The sequence below is a fragment of the Rhinolophus ferrumequinum genome, chromosome 10 (assembly GCF_004115265.2).
Source record: "Rhinolophus ferrumequinum isolate MPI-CBG mRhiFer1 chromosome 10, mRhiFer1_v1.p, whole genome shotgun sequence".
Lineage (NCBI taxonomy): Eukaryota > Metazoa > Chordata > Mammalia > Chiroptera > Rhinolophidae > Rhinolophus > Rhinolophus ferrumequinum.
The window spans coordinates 66,447,632-66,464,261 of NC_046293.1; the positions used below are offsets into that span (position 1 = coordinate 66,447,632).

The following is a 16,630-nucleotide window of genomic DNA, read 5'->3' on the forward strand; positions in this document are numbered from 1 at the left end:
TCTTCATACGTACCAGGGTACTAGCCTTGAGCTATGAGAAAGTTGACAAACTTTTTCTGTAAAAGGCCAGATAGCAAATATTGTAACCTGCAATTAAGCCGAACAATCTGTTACCACTCAACTCTCATTGCAGCCTGAAAGCAGCCATAGACAATATGTGAACAAATGACTCTGGCTTATTGTAATAGTGCTTTCTTTACAAAAACTGTGGCATGCCAGAGATGGCTCAGGGGCCATAGAACTACAGCATGGGTGTTCTCTATTACTGGTCTTTATCATGGAGCCCTTTGATAAGCATGAGAGCTCGTATGTGGGACTGTGAAATGGAGGTGTCTTACAATGAGACGATTTATGTGCACTTGTTGGGGTAGGAGTCCTAAGGCCGCGGCCACTCCTTGCCGGAATAGTCGAAGCAAGGTTATGTTCAACTTGTTGACATCCATTTGCAGTGTCTGGAAAATAAAGGACAAAAGAAATCCAAATTATTGCGAGTTTTTGGTTTAGGCTATTCGGTTCCTTACTGATGACTGACCACAATTTCTGTGACTTTTGATAAATTCACACTCATGGTGCTATATTGCATTTTTAGTGGAGAAAACACTTTCTATAAAATTTAACTGGTGTTAGTTAAAAAGAGGGTGTATTGTATGCTAATGCCATGTGTTTAGTTATAATCAACCACACATATGAATGATGGATTCATAAAGAATTTATGAATCTGAAATGTGTGTTTATTTAGCGTTAGCTCAAGTCCAGAAGACAGAATGAATTATTGTGCCCAAGTGCATTTCACTAATCCACGTTCAAGAACAGCTTTCATTTGTGGTCACACCCAGTCACAGAGAGCTGTTTAAGCGGCACAAGGTCAGACTTGGCAGCATCTCTGTATACTGATTTGCAGTCAGTGTAAGGCCAAAGAATGGGGTGCAATGATGAATTTTCAAACTCTGGTAAAGAAGCAAATAGCACTGATGATATGGTCTAAGGTAAATGATTCTTATTCAATTGTTTGGGCAAACACTCTTAATTTTCAAGTTGTTTTGGAAAACGACAACTAAACATTTAAAATTTTCTAAAATTCAAATCAAATTATGAAATTAATAATACAGCCTTAATTTAAGACAGATCTGTTACTACATTTAAACCACAAACTAGTTAACTATATGTTTCCAAAAATGCATCATAATCATTTGAGACAGATATTGTGCAAGATGAGGAAATCAAACCTTTATACATTTCTTACATATACAAGTATATATTTAATAACATTTTATTTTTACTCCCTTTCTCTCATTTCTCCAATCCCCTACTCGTATGTCTCTGGCAAACATCATTCTGTTCTCTGTATTTGGGAGCTTGGTTGTTTTTTAGACTTCATATATAAGAGAGATCATTCAGTATTTTTCTTTCCTGATTTATTTCCATAGCATATGGATGCCCTCGAGGTCATTATAGCAAATGGCAAGACTTCATTCTTTTTTTTGTGGCTGAATATTATTCCATTTTATATGTATACCACAATTTCTTTATCCATTCATCCATCAATGAACACTTACTTTGTGTATCTTGGCTATTGTACAATGAACATGAGGATGCATATGTCTCTTTGAGTTAGTGTTTTCATTTTCTTCAGATTAATATCCCAAAGCAGAATTGCTGGACCGTATAATGGTTCTATTTTTATTTTTTTGAAGATCCTGTTTTCCATAGTGGCTATCCCAATTTACATTCCCACCAACAGTGCTCAAGGGCTCCCTTTTCTCACATCCTTGCCAACACTTGTTATTTCTTGTCTTTTTGATAATACTCATAGATATTCTAACAGGTGTGAGGCGATATCTCATTGGGGTTTTGATTTGCATTTCTCGGATGATTAATGACATTGAGCATCTTTTCATGTACCTGTTGTTCATCTATATGTCTTCTCTGGAAAAATGTCTATTCATATTTTCTGCCCATTTTTAAATTGGATTTTTTGTTGTTGTTTTTTGTTTGACTATTGAGTTGTATGAGTTTTTAATATATTTTTGATATTAACCCTTATCAGAGATGTGATTTGAAAATATTTTTTCCCATTCAGTAGGTTAGCTTTTTATTTTGTTAATGGTTTCCTTTGCTGTGCAGAAGCTTTTTAGTTTGATGTAGTCCCACCTGTTTATTTTTGCTTTTGTTGCTTTAACTTTTGATGTCAGATTCAAAACATCATCGCAAAGATCTTTCTCAAGGAGCTCACTGCCTATGTTTCCTTCTAGGAGTTTTATGGTTTCAGGTCTTATGTTCAAGTCTTTAATCCATTTTGAGTTAATTTTTGCATATGGTGTAAGATAGTAGTTCAGTTTCATTCTTTTGCATGTCACTGTCCAGTTTTCCCAACGCTATTTATTGAAGAGACTGTCCTTTCCCCATTTTATATTCTTGGCTCCTTTGTCATAAATTATTTAACCAGATATCCATGAGTTTATTTCTGGGCTCTTTATACTGTTCCATTGAGCTACATGTCTGTTTTTATGCCAAAACCATGCTGTTTTAATTATTACAGCTTTGTAGTAGAATTTGAAATTAGGAAGCATGATATCTCCAGCTTTGTTTTTTATCAAGATTGCTTTGGCAATTTGGGGCCTTTTGTAGTTCCATACAAATTTTAGGATTGTTTGTTCTATTTCTGTGAAAAATGCTATTGGAATTTTGATAGAGATTTCATTGACTCTGTAGATTGCTTTAGGTAGCATGGACATTGTAACAATATTAATTTTTCTAATCCATGAGCATGGACTATATATCCATTCATTTGTGTCTTCTTACATTTCTTTCCTTAATGTCTTGTAGTTTTTAGTTTACAGGTCTTTCATCTCCTTGGTTAAATTTATTTCTAGGTATTTTATTCTTTTGAAAGTAATTGTAAATGGGATTGTTTTCTTAATTTCTCTTTTTGATAGTCAATTATTAGAACATAGAAATGCAACAGATTCTGTGTATTGATTGTGTTTTTTTTTATCCTGCAACATTACTGAATTCATTTATTTGTTCTAATAGTTGTTTGATGTGGTCTTTAGGGTTTTCTATATGTATATAATATCATGTCAGCGAAAACTAGTAACAGTTTTACTTCTTCCTTTCCAATTTAGAGCTTTTTAGTTCTTTTTCTTGCCTGATTACTCTGGCTAGGACTTCCAATATTATGTTGAATAAAAGTAGCAAGACTGAGCATCTTTATACTGTTCTTGATCTTAGAGGATGAGTTTTCAGCTTTTCACCATTGAATGTAATATTAGTTGTAGGCTTATCATATGTGGTGTTTATTATGCTGAGGTATGTTCCCTCTATACCAGCTTTGCTGAGTTTTTATCATAAATGGATGTGGAATTTTGTCAAATGCTTTTTTTGCATCTATTGGAATGATCATATGACTTTTGTCCTTCATTTAGTTAATGTGATGCATAATATTGATTTGCAGATATTGAACCATCTTTGCATCCCTGTAATAAATCCACTTGATCATTGTACAGGATCCTTTTACCATATTGCTGAAATTGATATGCTAATATTTTAGTGTATGTGCTGCCGAAGCGAGCACACAATATGCTAATATTTTGTTGAAAATTTTTGCATCTATGTTCATCAGGGATATTGACCTGTAATTTTCTTGTCACGTTGTCTGGTTTTGTTACCAGGTAATGCTGGCCTTGTAAAGTGAGTTTATAAGAGTTCCCACCTCTTCTATTTTTGGAAGAGTTTGAGAAGGATTTGTATTAACTCTTTTTTGAATGGTTGGTAGAATTCACCAGTGAAGTCATGTGGTCCTGGACTTTGTTTGTTGAGAGGTCTTTGATTACTGATTCAGTCTTCTTACTATTAATCAGTCTGTTCAGATTTTCTATTTCTTCATGATTCAGTCTTGCTTGGTAGATTGTGTGTTTCTAGTAATCTATCCATTTCTTATAGGTTGCCCAATTTATTGGCATATAGTTGTTCATTGTAGTCCCTTAAGATCCTTTATATTTTTGTGGTATCATTTATATCTCCTCTTTTATTTTTGATTTTTTAAATAATGCATTTATAAATCTTTATGCATTTCTAATGTTTTTATAATGCTTAATTCGCAAGCTTGACCATAGTAGGGTATCAGTAACTGTTAGGTGGCTGCAATATCACCATTCTATAAAGTGAGGCACTCTTCTATGAACAACACCTCTCAGATAAAGAGATTGGCTTACAAGTGTAATCTACTCTAGTGTATGAACTCTTAGGGAGCCTTCTCCCTGTTTGCTCTAAAAGGAGAATGATACAACTTCAAAAATCGATAGTCATATTAGTAAATAATACATCTTCTATCCATAAAGTTGATACAAAATAAGTGACTGAAAACTGGACCAAATGCTCAATGCTACAGGAATCGGAGGGAGTTGTGGAGGTCAAAAGAAGCACAATAGTTACCAGTTAAAATGGTTGACCCAGCTGAAGCTCCAGACTGCATTTATACTTTAGGATCTTTTAATGCTTGCATGGGGGAAGGGGTCATAGGGCTTGGACATTTTAGAGAGCTGGAACTGGACTCCTTGCAAAAATCTGAGATCCAGAAAAGGGCACAACCATTTACAAATTCTACCTAACAGCCCACCTATAAGGTACAACTTACTTCTGGGGAGAGGGAAAAGAATTATGTTGGGAATAGGTTGGAAAGCTACTTCAACAGCATCAGCAATGCTTTCTTGTTTTATTAAATAAAAATTAATGGTGCACAATTGTTTGCTATATTATTCTCTGTATTTTTCTATAGTCTAAAAATGTTTCCAGTACATAATAACACAATTTAATACAGAAAATAAGATGAGCTCAACCCTGAAGGATGAGGAGGATTTGGAAATGCTGTGAGGAGAAAAACATTATATTTTTAAGCGTGCTTTATGTATCCTCCTAGAAAACCCAAGAGGTTAGAAAAACTCAGTCCATCTGGTGATTCAGAGAAACGAAGCTTCCTTTTATCCAAAAGCTGACTTTCAACTCTGGGAGGCTGTGGAAGTGGCCAATAGATATGAAACATTTTATTGGATATGGTTTACTCTCTTTCCTTTGCAAGGCAAAGATGGGTTCCTCAGTTCCCACAAGCCCTGATGAGGATCCATTGACTTCTGGCTCACCAGCAGTGTTTGTCAGGCAGACGCTGTCCCTGATCCCCATGGGCAAATTTTGGAGCCAATGGTCTACGCTGAGAACTGAGAGTCAAGGGGGTTGTGTACACACTTGAGAACTCAATTCCCAGGGCCATGATTAACTTGAGGCTTGTAACTGTGGAAACCGTATTCAAGTCTAGGTTCCTCAAAATGAATGATAAATGGAAGTGAAATGGGAACTCAGGATTAAAAATTACAATAAAAGGCAACTGTCCAAAAAGGTAAAAGTTGTGCATTTGAAACAGAAATTTAGACCACGTAACTAAAGTGAGTGAGTTGAAGTGATTAGTTTAACACCAGTCATGTGGTTTATTGCATCAAAACATTTGAATAATTTGCCTTAGTTCTTTCCTTTCCTACGAAAAGCTAGATTAATTCCACATTGCACATATTTGACTATTCCCCATAAAATAGTGATGGTAAAACAGTACAAACAGAAAAAAATATATTTAAGGTCCTAATATGTGCCAGACATCATACATGAGTGCAATTTGAACAAAAAGGAAGGATTCCAGACAAAATGAGAATTACATTTCAGAGAAAATAAAAATTGCATTCCTGTAGTTAGAGGATATATGCTTCTGGACAGATGCCAGAAATGCACAGCTTTTCCCCATCCTACTATGTGAAATTGTAACAAATGTGATAGAATATAAATCTCCATGGCAATAACAATAGTGTGACACTTTAAAGTTACCAAACAAAGTGAAAGATATATTTTAGTCTGAATAGTAAACCCATTTGGTCATTTCTATCATTTAACACACAAATGATTTAAGTTTTTAATTTCAAAGAAATAAAAACATTGCTTTCTAAATGCAAAAGCTAAACCACTTAACTGTGGTAAATAATATAAATAGTTACCATCCAAGAACAATTGAGTCTTTTTATTGATATTACAAATATATAAACATACAGAAAAAAATTAAGCATAATGAAAAATTCAAAGATTTCAAACTCCATCTGTATATAACTTTATTGGGCCTTTCCCTTGTTAAGAGGTTCCTGAGTCAATGTCTTTTAGCTGGGGCTTAGATCCTTTCCTCCAGTACCGTTCCTCTCAACAAAGGAAATACCACTTTATAGTAAGACTTTCTTTGGTCACCAGACTGTCCACTAAGGTAGCTGAAACCTATGAAGCTTAGATATAAATCAGTCCGATGCAACTGATTAAAATGGAGCACTTGAATTCAGGCACAAGCATTGTTTAAATTTTAAGTATGTGATTGGCTTTTAGCTATTTGTTTTGAAAGGATGGTTAAATTAGTTTTGTCTGGGAGGGGGCAGGTTTTGAAATGTTTAGCCCCCTCTTGATGTTATGAGGCAGCCTGGACTGTCATCTGGTCATCCCAGGAAGAGACAGTAAGAGTCAGGATCACATCCACTGGCCCCATTAAGGGGAGGAAGGCCAAATGGCCATCTCTCTTCCTAAAGAGTTGGCCTCAAAGCCCCTGAGAAAAGTCCACTCTCAATTCCCAACAGACACAAAAAAACTCAGCTTTCTTCAGGACCAAAGCCTGTCAGGAGAAATCCACCATCCTCTCTCTGACTTTAAAGTGTTCTTATTGCCACCTGGAATCTCTAATTCCATTCTGAGCAAGGATCCTCCCCCTTTTGGCTAGCAGTTTGAATGGCAAGTGATTTCCAGGAAAAAAAGCAAGTTTCTCCGTTTGTGTCTTTGAACTGAGTAGAGAACCGTGACCTATGGGAGGCATTTTATACCATCACTCAGTCCCTTATAACTCTCCGCACTGCCCTCGGCTATCACTTACATACAAATGATTTTTATTTCCATATTTCACATTCCCACCTTTCCTAGGATCTGACGTCTGCTTCCTTCTATCTGAATGTTCCACTTGTACAGTAAACTCAATATTACCCAACTGAATCTACCTTCTCCCTCTGCTCATCCATAACCAAATTTACTTCTATTTCTATATTTTATATAGTGGCACAAAGTACCATGTTTGAGAGTCATATTGACTCCACTCCTTTTTCCTTATGCTTCATCCCACCATCATGACATCCAATTAATTATCAAGTTCTGCCTATTCCACCTTCTACATAGCTCTTAAATGTTGAATCCGTCTTCTCTTCATCTATATTTCCACCATCTTAGTTCATTCCACCCACCACCATGTATATTTGGACTATTTATTTGAATAGAAACTTCCTGGGTTGCCAATCTTCTACGGTCTCTCACTCATTCCCCAGATGGACACCACAGTGATCTGTGCACAATGCTGGCCCAATCAAGTCACTATTCTGCTTAAAATATTTTGAGAAAGATCTCATTTTCTAATGAAAGGTTGTAACTCCTTGGTTCACGCAATTGCCCTGTCCTTCTAGTTTTACCTCCCAGCCCCTTCGACCATGCACATTATGCTTCAGCCATACCTAAGGGGTATTAAACATGCCATACTCTTCTTGCATCGCGTCAGTGAATATGTAGATCACTGGCTACGTTTTCTTCCTTCTTGGAGACTCAGCTCAAAGACCACTCTGTCAGCCTTCCATGATCTCTCTTGCACTTCCTGTGCTTGCATCTTTCAGTTCTTCAATAGTATTCTGTGTTGGACTTTGGTTATTTTTTGTTTAAAGTTTTATAATAAAAACTTCAATCTTATTACAAAAAAAAATTTAACGTACAGAAAGATATATCATAAATAGTGAAAGTATACTTGTCCTTTCCTAACCCTTCATTCCAATAATCAGAAATAACATGGCTATGTCTTGTGTATCTCCACATATTTTCTGTGTATAAATTATATAAAATAATATGTATATATTATGCATCATGTATATTACTATTAAATACAATAGGACTAAACTATACATATTGTTTCAAATTTGCTTTTTTCCCCTTATTAATTGCACCTGGGATATTTTTCTATACTTATATACTGTTGCCAAATATCATGTTTTGATTCTTATCCAATAATTTCTTACTCTTAATAGGTTAGCTTATTCCATTCACTTGTATTACTTTAACAGATCTAGATGTGGCATATTACTTTATGTTATCTTATTTTTTTATTTGTATTTTTACTTCCTTAGTTCTCTCTTTTGCTGTATGGTCTTTTTGTTGTTATTGTTCTACATTTTTTTTTCCAATGTCTATATTTATAATATTAAATGTTAAATATATTTAAACATTTATTTTTATTTTTTTATTTTCAATTACAATTGACATTCAATATTATTTTATATTAGTTTCAGGTGTACATTATAGTGATCAGACAGTTACGTAATTTACAAAGTGACCCCCCACTCCCGTTAGTCTAGTATCCATCTGGCACTATACATAGTATTACAATATTACTGACTATATTCCCTATGCTGTACTTTACATCCCCTTGACTATTTCATAACTACCAATTTGTACTTCTTAATCCCTTCATCGTTTTCACCCAGCTCCCCTCCCCCCTTCCATCTGGCAACCACCAGTTTGGTCTCTATATCTATGAGTCTGTTTCTGTTTTGTTTGTTTATTTTGTTCTTTAGAATTCACAGATAAGTGAAATTATATGGTGTCTGTCTTTCTCTGTTTGACTTATTTCACTTAGCCTAATACTGTCCAGGTCCATCCATGTTGTCACAAATGGTTAAGATTTCATTCTTTTTTATGGCCACATAATATTCCTTTGTATATATGTACCACTTCCTCTCTATCCAATCATCTATTGATGGACACTTAGGTTGCTTCCAATTCTCGGCTTGTGTAAGTAATGCTGCAATGAACATAGAGGTGAATATATCTTTTTTAGTGTTTTGGATTCCTTTGGATAAATACCCAGAAGTGGAAATTGCTAAGTCATAACGTAGTTCTATTTTTAATGTTTTAAGGAACCTCCATACTGTTTTCCATAGTGGCTGCACCAATCTGCAATCCCACCAATAGTGCATGAAGGTTCCTTTTTCTCCTCATCCCCGCCACCACTTGTTGTTTGTTGATTTATTGATGACAAGTGTGAGGCAATATGCCACTGTGGTTTTAATTTGCATTTGTCTGATGATTAGTGAAATTGAGCATCTTTTCATATGTCTGTTGGCCATCTGTATGTCCTCTTTGGAGAAATGTCTATTCAGGTCTCTGCCCATTTTTAAATTGGATTGATAAAACCTTTCTTGATTTCTTGAATTATAAACTTTAGAAAGTATTTATTAACTTCCTGCTATGCAAAACGAGAAAATGTACATCTCTTCCCAGTAAGTCTCATGATGATTTCCCAGTTTTCATAATTATATTATTAATTTTATATTGTTAGGTTTTGTGATATTTACATTATAATCTGTGTAATAGAGACTACTCAGCAAACCTATTATCTCCTCTTGGAAACAGCCTGTTTATATCTAGGTAGAGCCATATAATATTTCTCACCAATTAATGCAAGTAAAAGTAAAATGATATTTTCAGTCCGAGGCTGTTAAGAAGGAAGGTGTCTTCTCACCCTCTCTTTCTCTCTTCCCTCTGTGTACAAGCTGGATAGTTCCAAAGTGAACCTAGGACCACATTGAAAGTGGTAGAGCCCTACAAAGGAAGATGCCTGGAACCCTGAATCACTGTATGAAGCAGAGGCTCTCATTAAACAGTGACATGAGTTAAAAATAAACTTTTCTTGTATTAAGTCATTAAGACATTGGGGTTGTATTAGAATTATTTACACTGATGAATATATTCTGTAATTATAATTTCTAAAGTTCTATAGTGTTAGTTATATGTTCAATAGATTCAATGCTCATGATCTCTCTTTTTCAGAAGGATGTCACCTTTCCTGATATCTTTATTTTGATGGATCTCTTATTTAGCTGGATATCAAATAGTTTCCTTCAAGTAGGGCTCATGAGTGTGATATTTCCTGTTTGAGAATGCATTTATGGTGCCTTTAACAATAAATAACATCTTGGCTGGATATTAAATTTTTGATTCAATCTTTATTTTTATTTTTTGCCTTTGAATTCTGCTGCTATTATTCTGATAACTTCTGTCATTGAAAGTGGCTGTGCAAAATACCCTGACCTGAGGCTAGTCTATTTTATTGATAACTTGCTGTTTTCTGCCTGCAATCTCATACAAGTCTTTATCTTTAAAGTTGAAAACCTTCACCGAAGGATATTTCGTTGGGTTGATAGTTCCTGCAACGTGGTATACCCTTGAAGTCTACAGATTCCAGACTCTTTATTTCAGAAATACTTGCTCCTTTTGTACCTTTGAATGATTTTTCTTCTAAATATTTTTGGTCCATTTTCAAAGGCACCAATTTTGCAATTGTATATCCCTTGTCTTTCTCTCTAATCACTTTATTTTATATACTTATTTTCTCTTAACATTTGTACATCTTTATTCAATTGAAATTTCCTCAGGCCTGCTCTATGTCCTTATATATTTTCAGCAGAATCTGTTCTATTTCTTTTGTTTCTCATGCAGCTTTGATTTCTGTAATGTGTGTTTTATTATTATCTTAATTTATCTTTGAGTTCGTCCAGCTTATTCTTTGTAATGCCTTAAGCAAGCTATGCTCTCTCTTAACTGTTTCAGATAACAAGTGACATAAAGCTTTTGTTTATAGTTTCGTAGTCTTTGTATTAATTTTTAAGACTATTTTTTTCCAAAAAGCTCATGTTTTCTCTCCCAAAATACTCCAATGACTTTCTATCACATTTAGAGTTAAATTCAATACATGGGCCTACAAGGTCCTATTTTATCTGGTTCCTGTTACTTCTGAACCTCATCTAATATCCTGCCCTCCAGCCACTCCATCCTTTCTCCTGTTCCTCAAACAAGCCGTGCTCATTTTTACCTCATGGCCTTGGCATTCACTTGTCACTGCCTGGAGTGTTGTTCAACATCACTGGATGGTGGTTCCTCCTGGTTTTTCAGCTCTCAATTCAAAAGTCACCTCTTCAAAGAGGCCTTCCCAGACTGGTCATTCCCTATCACATCACCCTGCTTTATTTTTCTCATAGAATTTATCACTATATGACAACTCTGTATTTATTTATTTGCTTATCGTATATCTCCCTTGACTAAAACGTGGGCCCCATGGGAGTGGGACCTGGTCAGTCTGGTTCTCTGCTATAGCCCCTGGACATGGAACAGTGTCTGGCACATAGAAGGTATTTCATAAATCTTTGTGAAATGGAGGAATACATGAATCATTATAATTGGCACGGTATAGTTACTAAGTGGAAGCATCTGAGTTCCATGTTAGGTGTAGAAAAATTAGGGCTCTGATCCTAAGCTGGTTATATTTGGTTAGTGGTTTGCCTGAAATGCCTAACCATTCAAAAAACACACAAAAATGATTTAACACAATTAATGTTTGATTTGTAATTAATATGTCTCTGGTACTTTGACTATACCATTCGGGGGTGGGGGGAATCAGCTTATTTTATCTTAAATTTTTGGAGCCTGCTTCTAATTGGTGAAAGCAGTACAAATTTTCGGAGTTCTGTACTATATTGATTGTCAATTAAATGCAAACTTAACCAGCATTACTGTCTATTTCTTGAAACTAATTTGAGATTTTAAAAATTCATCTTTCTAATTATAACAATTAAATATGCTCATGAGAGAAGATTTAGAAAACACACAGATTAGAAAAAAGAAGTAAATAATATTTATAATAGTCTATCCTATCACCCTCAGGTAACAGTGTGCTGTTTTCTGATACATAGGTCTATATGGATAATTATCAATTCTAACATGATACTGTAATAGATAATTATCCGTTCTAATACGATACTGTAACTGTCACATTTCTGTGGCTTTCTTCTTTCCTTAGGAGGAAACAGTTTATTTATCCCCAACACTTATGTTTTCTTGTGGTGGCTGCTCCAATGCAGAAATTTCCCGATTTTTCCCCTCCTGAATCTCCCCAGAGGAAGGGAAATGACTTGTATAATTGATGCTTTTGGAATGACATACTAGGGTATGGGTACCTCTGTGTTTTCCTTTTTGGGTCTGCCTGCCTGCATTCTGGTCTTCTCTTTGCAGGTGGTAAAGTAAGTTATAAAGGCTCTGTCCTATGGGGAGGCCATGGTGGGTCAGTGTCCCTATGACTGGTGGATAACTGTGCCGAAGGAGAGGCAGTCAGGAGTATATTATTGTCATGCTCCTAAGTCATAGCTCCAGTAGCTGTATCAGCAATAAAGCGGACATGTTTATCTCCACAGGTCTACTTCCTCTGTCTGTCTCAGGCAGGGAGGAAGGAGATGCTATTCCATGGCTTGCTCAAACACCAACACACAGCACCACAAAGTCAGACATTACCCCCTGTCCCGAAAAGGCAAAAAGGCTCCAAAATTTTTTGGTTCGTTGGCCTTGATTTCAGCCCGGATACCTGCAGAGGAAGAAGGGTCAGAGGAGAATCAAGGTAGATGGGAGTGTGGGAGTCAGGAGCATCGTTTCCAGAAGAAGTTTGTCAGCACTGCCAGACGCTGCTGAAGGATAAGAAAAAGGCGGCCCAAGAAAAGGCTGTTGGGTCTGTTGATGAGGAATAACTGATGGCCTTCCAGTAATGATTCTTAAAATGTGCACCACAGTCCATGGCGAGGCCGAGAGACTTGTCGTCGGAACTCACTTGAAAGTGCAAGTTCATTGTGTAGCATTCTGGGTGCATGATGTACAATTCCACAGACTTCCTTTCATCACCCAGGGTCATTTAATGAGTTCGTAAGGGGTAGTACAATTGATATTTATAAACTAAAATTAGCATTTTATTAGTGTACATTGAGATTTTGGGGGGGTTAAGGAGTGTATAATGAAGAAACAGGCAGAACACCACAACTAACTGTTGCTGAGAACTAAAGGAGAAAGATAGGATGGCTAATGGAGAGAAAAATCATTTCCCCCGATGGTAAGAATCTTGACCTTTATACAACAGCAACAGCACGCTGTCGTATGATGCCTTAATCCTTCTTTTTAAGATCCCTACCCTGGAATGAACTTCCCCTTTTAACACACGAAATAACAGTGCTAGAGTTTTGGTCAGAACAATGTTTTGAGACATTTTGAAAACAATTGCAATGTCAACATCATGACTTTTTCATATTGTTGCTCTGTTGTAGTTACGGGTTGCTAAATCAATTGTCAGCCAATCAATTAAAACAATTCATAAAGGAGACAAATGAATATTAGTGGTGAGTTGAGAAAAGGTATCTAAATTTCTTGTTTAGAAAGGTAGACCTTGTGGACAAGGCAGATATTCAGGAGCTTCTTAAATTATGAGCTCACACATTTTAACACTTGCTTACTCTGTGTTCTAATTGTTAGGGAGACTGAACACACATAAAATAATTGTGTTTTTGTGTTTGGAAGTTGCAAGTAGTTGAGCAAAACCAAATAAGAAAATTTACCACCCTATAATGTAATAGCTAAGAGCATGGGTTAGGGAGTAAAAACAGACTTGGATTTAATCCTGGGCTGAGTGGCCTTTGCCAAATTATTAACTCTCTCTGAGCCTCAGTTTCATCATCTGTCAAATGGGGATGATAACTATGTCCCTTTCATAGGGCTTCTGAGGATCACTTGAGTTATTAGACATAAAACAACTAAAACTGACAGATAAAAAGTCCCCCACAAACTTTGCTTATAGATATGAATTTACTATGTATCAATGTTAAAAAAAAAATTAATTAAATAACCTACTTCTATGGATATTCAGTACCAGGGGAAATTGAGTAGCAACTTTGTTGATTAAATGAAGGTCCTTTTTTTGCTGGAACCATAATAATATCAAGACACTAAGGAGTGGCCTGATTGAATTTACAGTGTTTATATTTACTGGCTGTTATACAAAGAGCTTCCGCCAAAAGTCAATCAGGAAATCTAGGTCAGTGAAAAAAGCAATGGTTAAAACAATTTGGTTTTGCTAAAGTGATATAATTTTTGGAGAGAATATATATTTGAGGCTTAAGGTCAAAATGACACATTTTAAGCAGATTCTTTTATTTCAAAATCTGCTTCCATTTCCTCTCTACCTTGCCCCTTCAAACCATTGGTGGATGAACCCAAATCCCAAATCCTATGGAAGACTCTATAGATATTAAATTACATTCATATTCCTTGTCCTTTACTCTCGACTACTGCAAATTAAACATTAATGTTGAAACAGAGTTAAATTTAGTGATTTAGATTAGATCCTACTCATTTGAAACATTTTTATAATTTAGTTTGTTCTTCATTTCACTAATCTCTCATCTCTATTTTAAGACTCCCTCTTAATTAGTGTTCCCTTTCACATCCCCTTATAATGTAAAATACCTTCTATTTGCCTTTAAAGACTCCTAAAATTTATCAACTAAATATAAAAACTTTTATATATTGTTCTGAAAACTTTAAATTCTATGTAACTTGGAGTAAGCCCCCACCCTTATAATCTATTTCTTAAAATCATGAAATGATGAAGGTCTTGACTTTTCCAAGTACAAATTCACTGGAGGAGATAACGCTTCCATAAATTACAAAATAGCACTCTATATACTTTTATGATACTACCATTCCTATACTTTGTGATTTTTATGTCCATTTATACTTATAAAACATTTTGATAAAAGTTACAAACATATCTACGGATAAAATAGAAGAAAGTAGAAGTTTAATACAAAGTTCTTTAGAGACAGGAGAAAAATCACGATTTACCCACAAATAGATATTATCCTAGGTACAGTAAACAAATATAATAGCAAGTTACTTGCTTTTCAGAGTTTTCAAGTCTCATTATTACATGTTCAAGTCAACAGAAATTTCCACATTCATCTTCCCTGATTATGTTTTCTATCTTGTACTGAATGTTATTTCTTCTCTGTTGTTCTTATTCCTGTGTTCTCTTTCAGTCACCCTTAAATTGTCACTCCCCCTCCTTTCCTTCAGCATTTCTTATGCTGGAGGCAGAACACAGCAGCCTAAAGCCTGAGTCAAAAATGGCTGGAATTGGGGCCAGGCAGAAACCCTGTATGGACAAAAGCCCAACGCTCAGGCGAATGTTGTCTGAAAAAACGAGGTCAGACAAATTCAGGTTTCTCCATCCAGCCCGATCAAGATAACAAAACTCTAATCATCACAGCTGTAACCACTCCATTCATGCAGCTTTTCTGAAAGGACACAGGAGACATCTGACTACCTATCCAGTAAGAATTGAGACCAAATTAACCTCTAAGGGGCATTTAGGGATACTTGGAAATAAATGTCTAAAGGTAAAGTCATAACCCTTCAACTCCCCAAGCACTTTGCTTTGAAGTCAGAAACTGATATTGTCCCAAGCTATCAAATATATAAATACCACTTAAAAAAAAGAAGAAGAAATGAACAATCCTTACAGGCTACTGCGTGCTTTAGTCCAGATGTGGGTAAAATAGGGAGATGGCTCTCTTTTATTCTTATGTGTTTATATTCAATCAATAGGAAGATACTCTTTTGGAACTTTCAACTCTTCACCTGCTAACTTGAGATGTGAGGTGGCAGGGAGACCACGCAGGCTCTGAAACATGGTCTGATCACAAGGATGGTTTGGTGTCTAACACTCCTTGGAAGGATGTCATAAATTTAGTTTATTTTGATTCTCTCCATGAAGTAGTTTATGATTCACTTCAGTGAGTGTAATAGGACTCTGTTTTTCACTCTTCTGATGAACCACCCAATTCTCCAAGAAACATAAAATGAAATGCGTTTATTGGCATGTGTTTTTTAGAGGCAAATAAAACTGTGACTTAGTGTCCTTTCAACTTTTGTTTTCAATAATCTTGATTTTTCTGTCATAGTGGAAATTAACAATTTTCTGCATACCAGAAAATGAATAAAGACAGAACATGGAATAGGTTTTAGTCAATGTTCTTGCGTTTTTCTCATCTGCAGAAGGAGATGGCAAACTAATAAGCATGTAATTTTCCACAATGTGTGATTTTAGTGATTACCACCCTGCGAACCATCTCATTTCTGGAAAAGAAAGATTTTGAATGATGTTGTCTGCAGCGTAACCTTAATGCACAGCATGACTGTGCCGATTTCATCTCGTTATTATTCCTCAATCCTCCCGGTAGTACTCTTTCTTTTTCTTTTAGCATGATGGAGGCCATGGTATTAGGATTGCTGTACGTCTGACCTAATTATTAAATTGTTAGATAGAGGTGCGTGGACCAATCGGAAAAACAAAGGAGACTATATATAGCTTATTCCTCCTTGTTACAGCTAAATATAGAAATGACTGATTTTATACAGCACAATTCAACATCAATTATCAACTGAGCAATTCACACTAGCAATTAAAAAAATATTGAGAATGTGGAAGCTGAAGGGGAAGATATTTTGATGTACAAAATTAACAAGCCACATCTTTCCTTAAGGCTCCTTATATTAAAAGATATATATGCACTAGACATTAAAAAAAAATCACTAAAAACTTTCATTTCTCTTTAAAATTTTGCTGTTAAACCCTAAATCCTGCTTTGAAATTATTGCC

The 16,630-nt window shown here is 35.5% G+C and overlaps 1 protein-coding gene across 2 annotated transcripts in view; it reads right to left on the bottom strand.

Annotated features, from left to right (window-relative positions):
- The window catches only part of PTPRR (protein tyrosine phosphatase receptor type R), a 245,428-nt gene that overhangs the window by 111,355 nt on the left and 117,443 nt on the right, over positions 1–16,630 (bottom strand). For both annotated transcript variants that reach the window (XM_033118286.1, XM_033118287.1), the window contains one exon: positions 339–452. In XM_033118286.1, the coding sequence (XP_032974177.1) occupies positions 339–452 (114 nt within the window). The remainder of the gene's footprint in view (positions 1–338; positions 453–16,630) is intronic.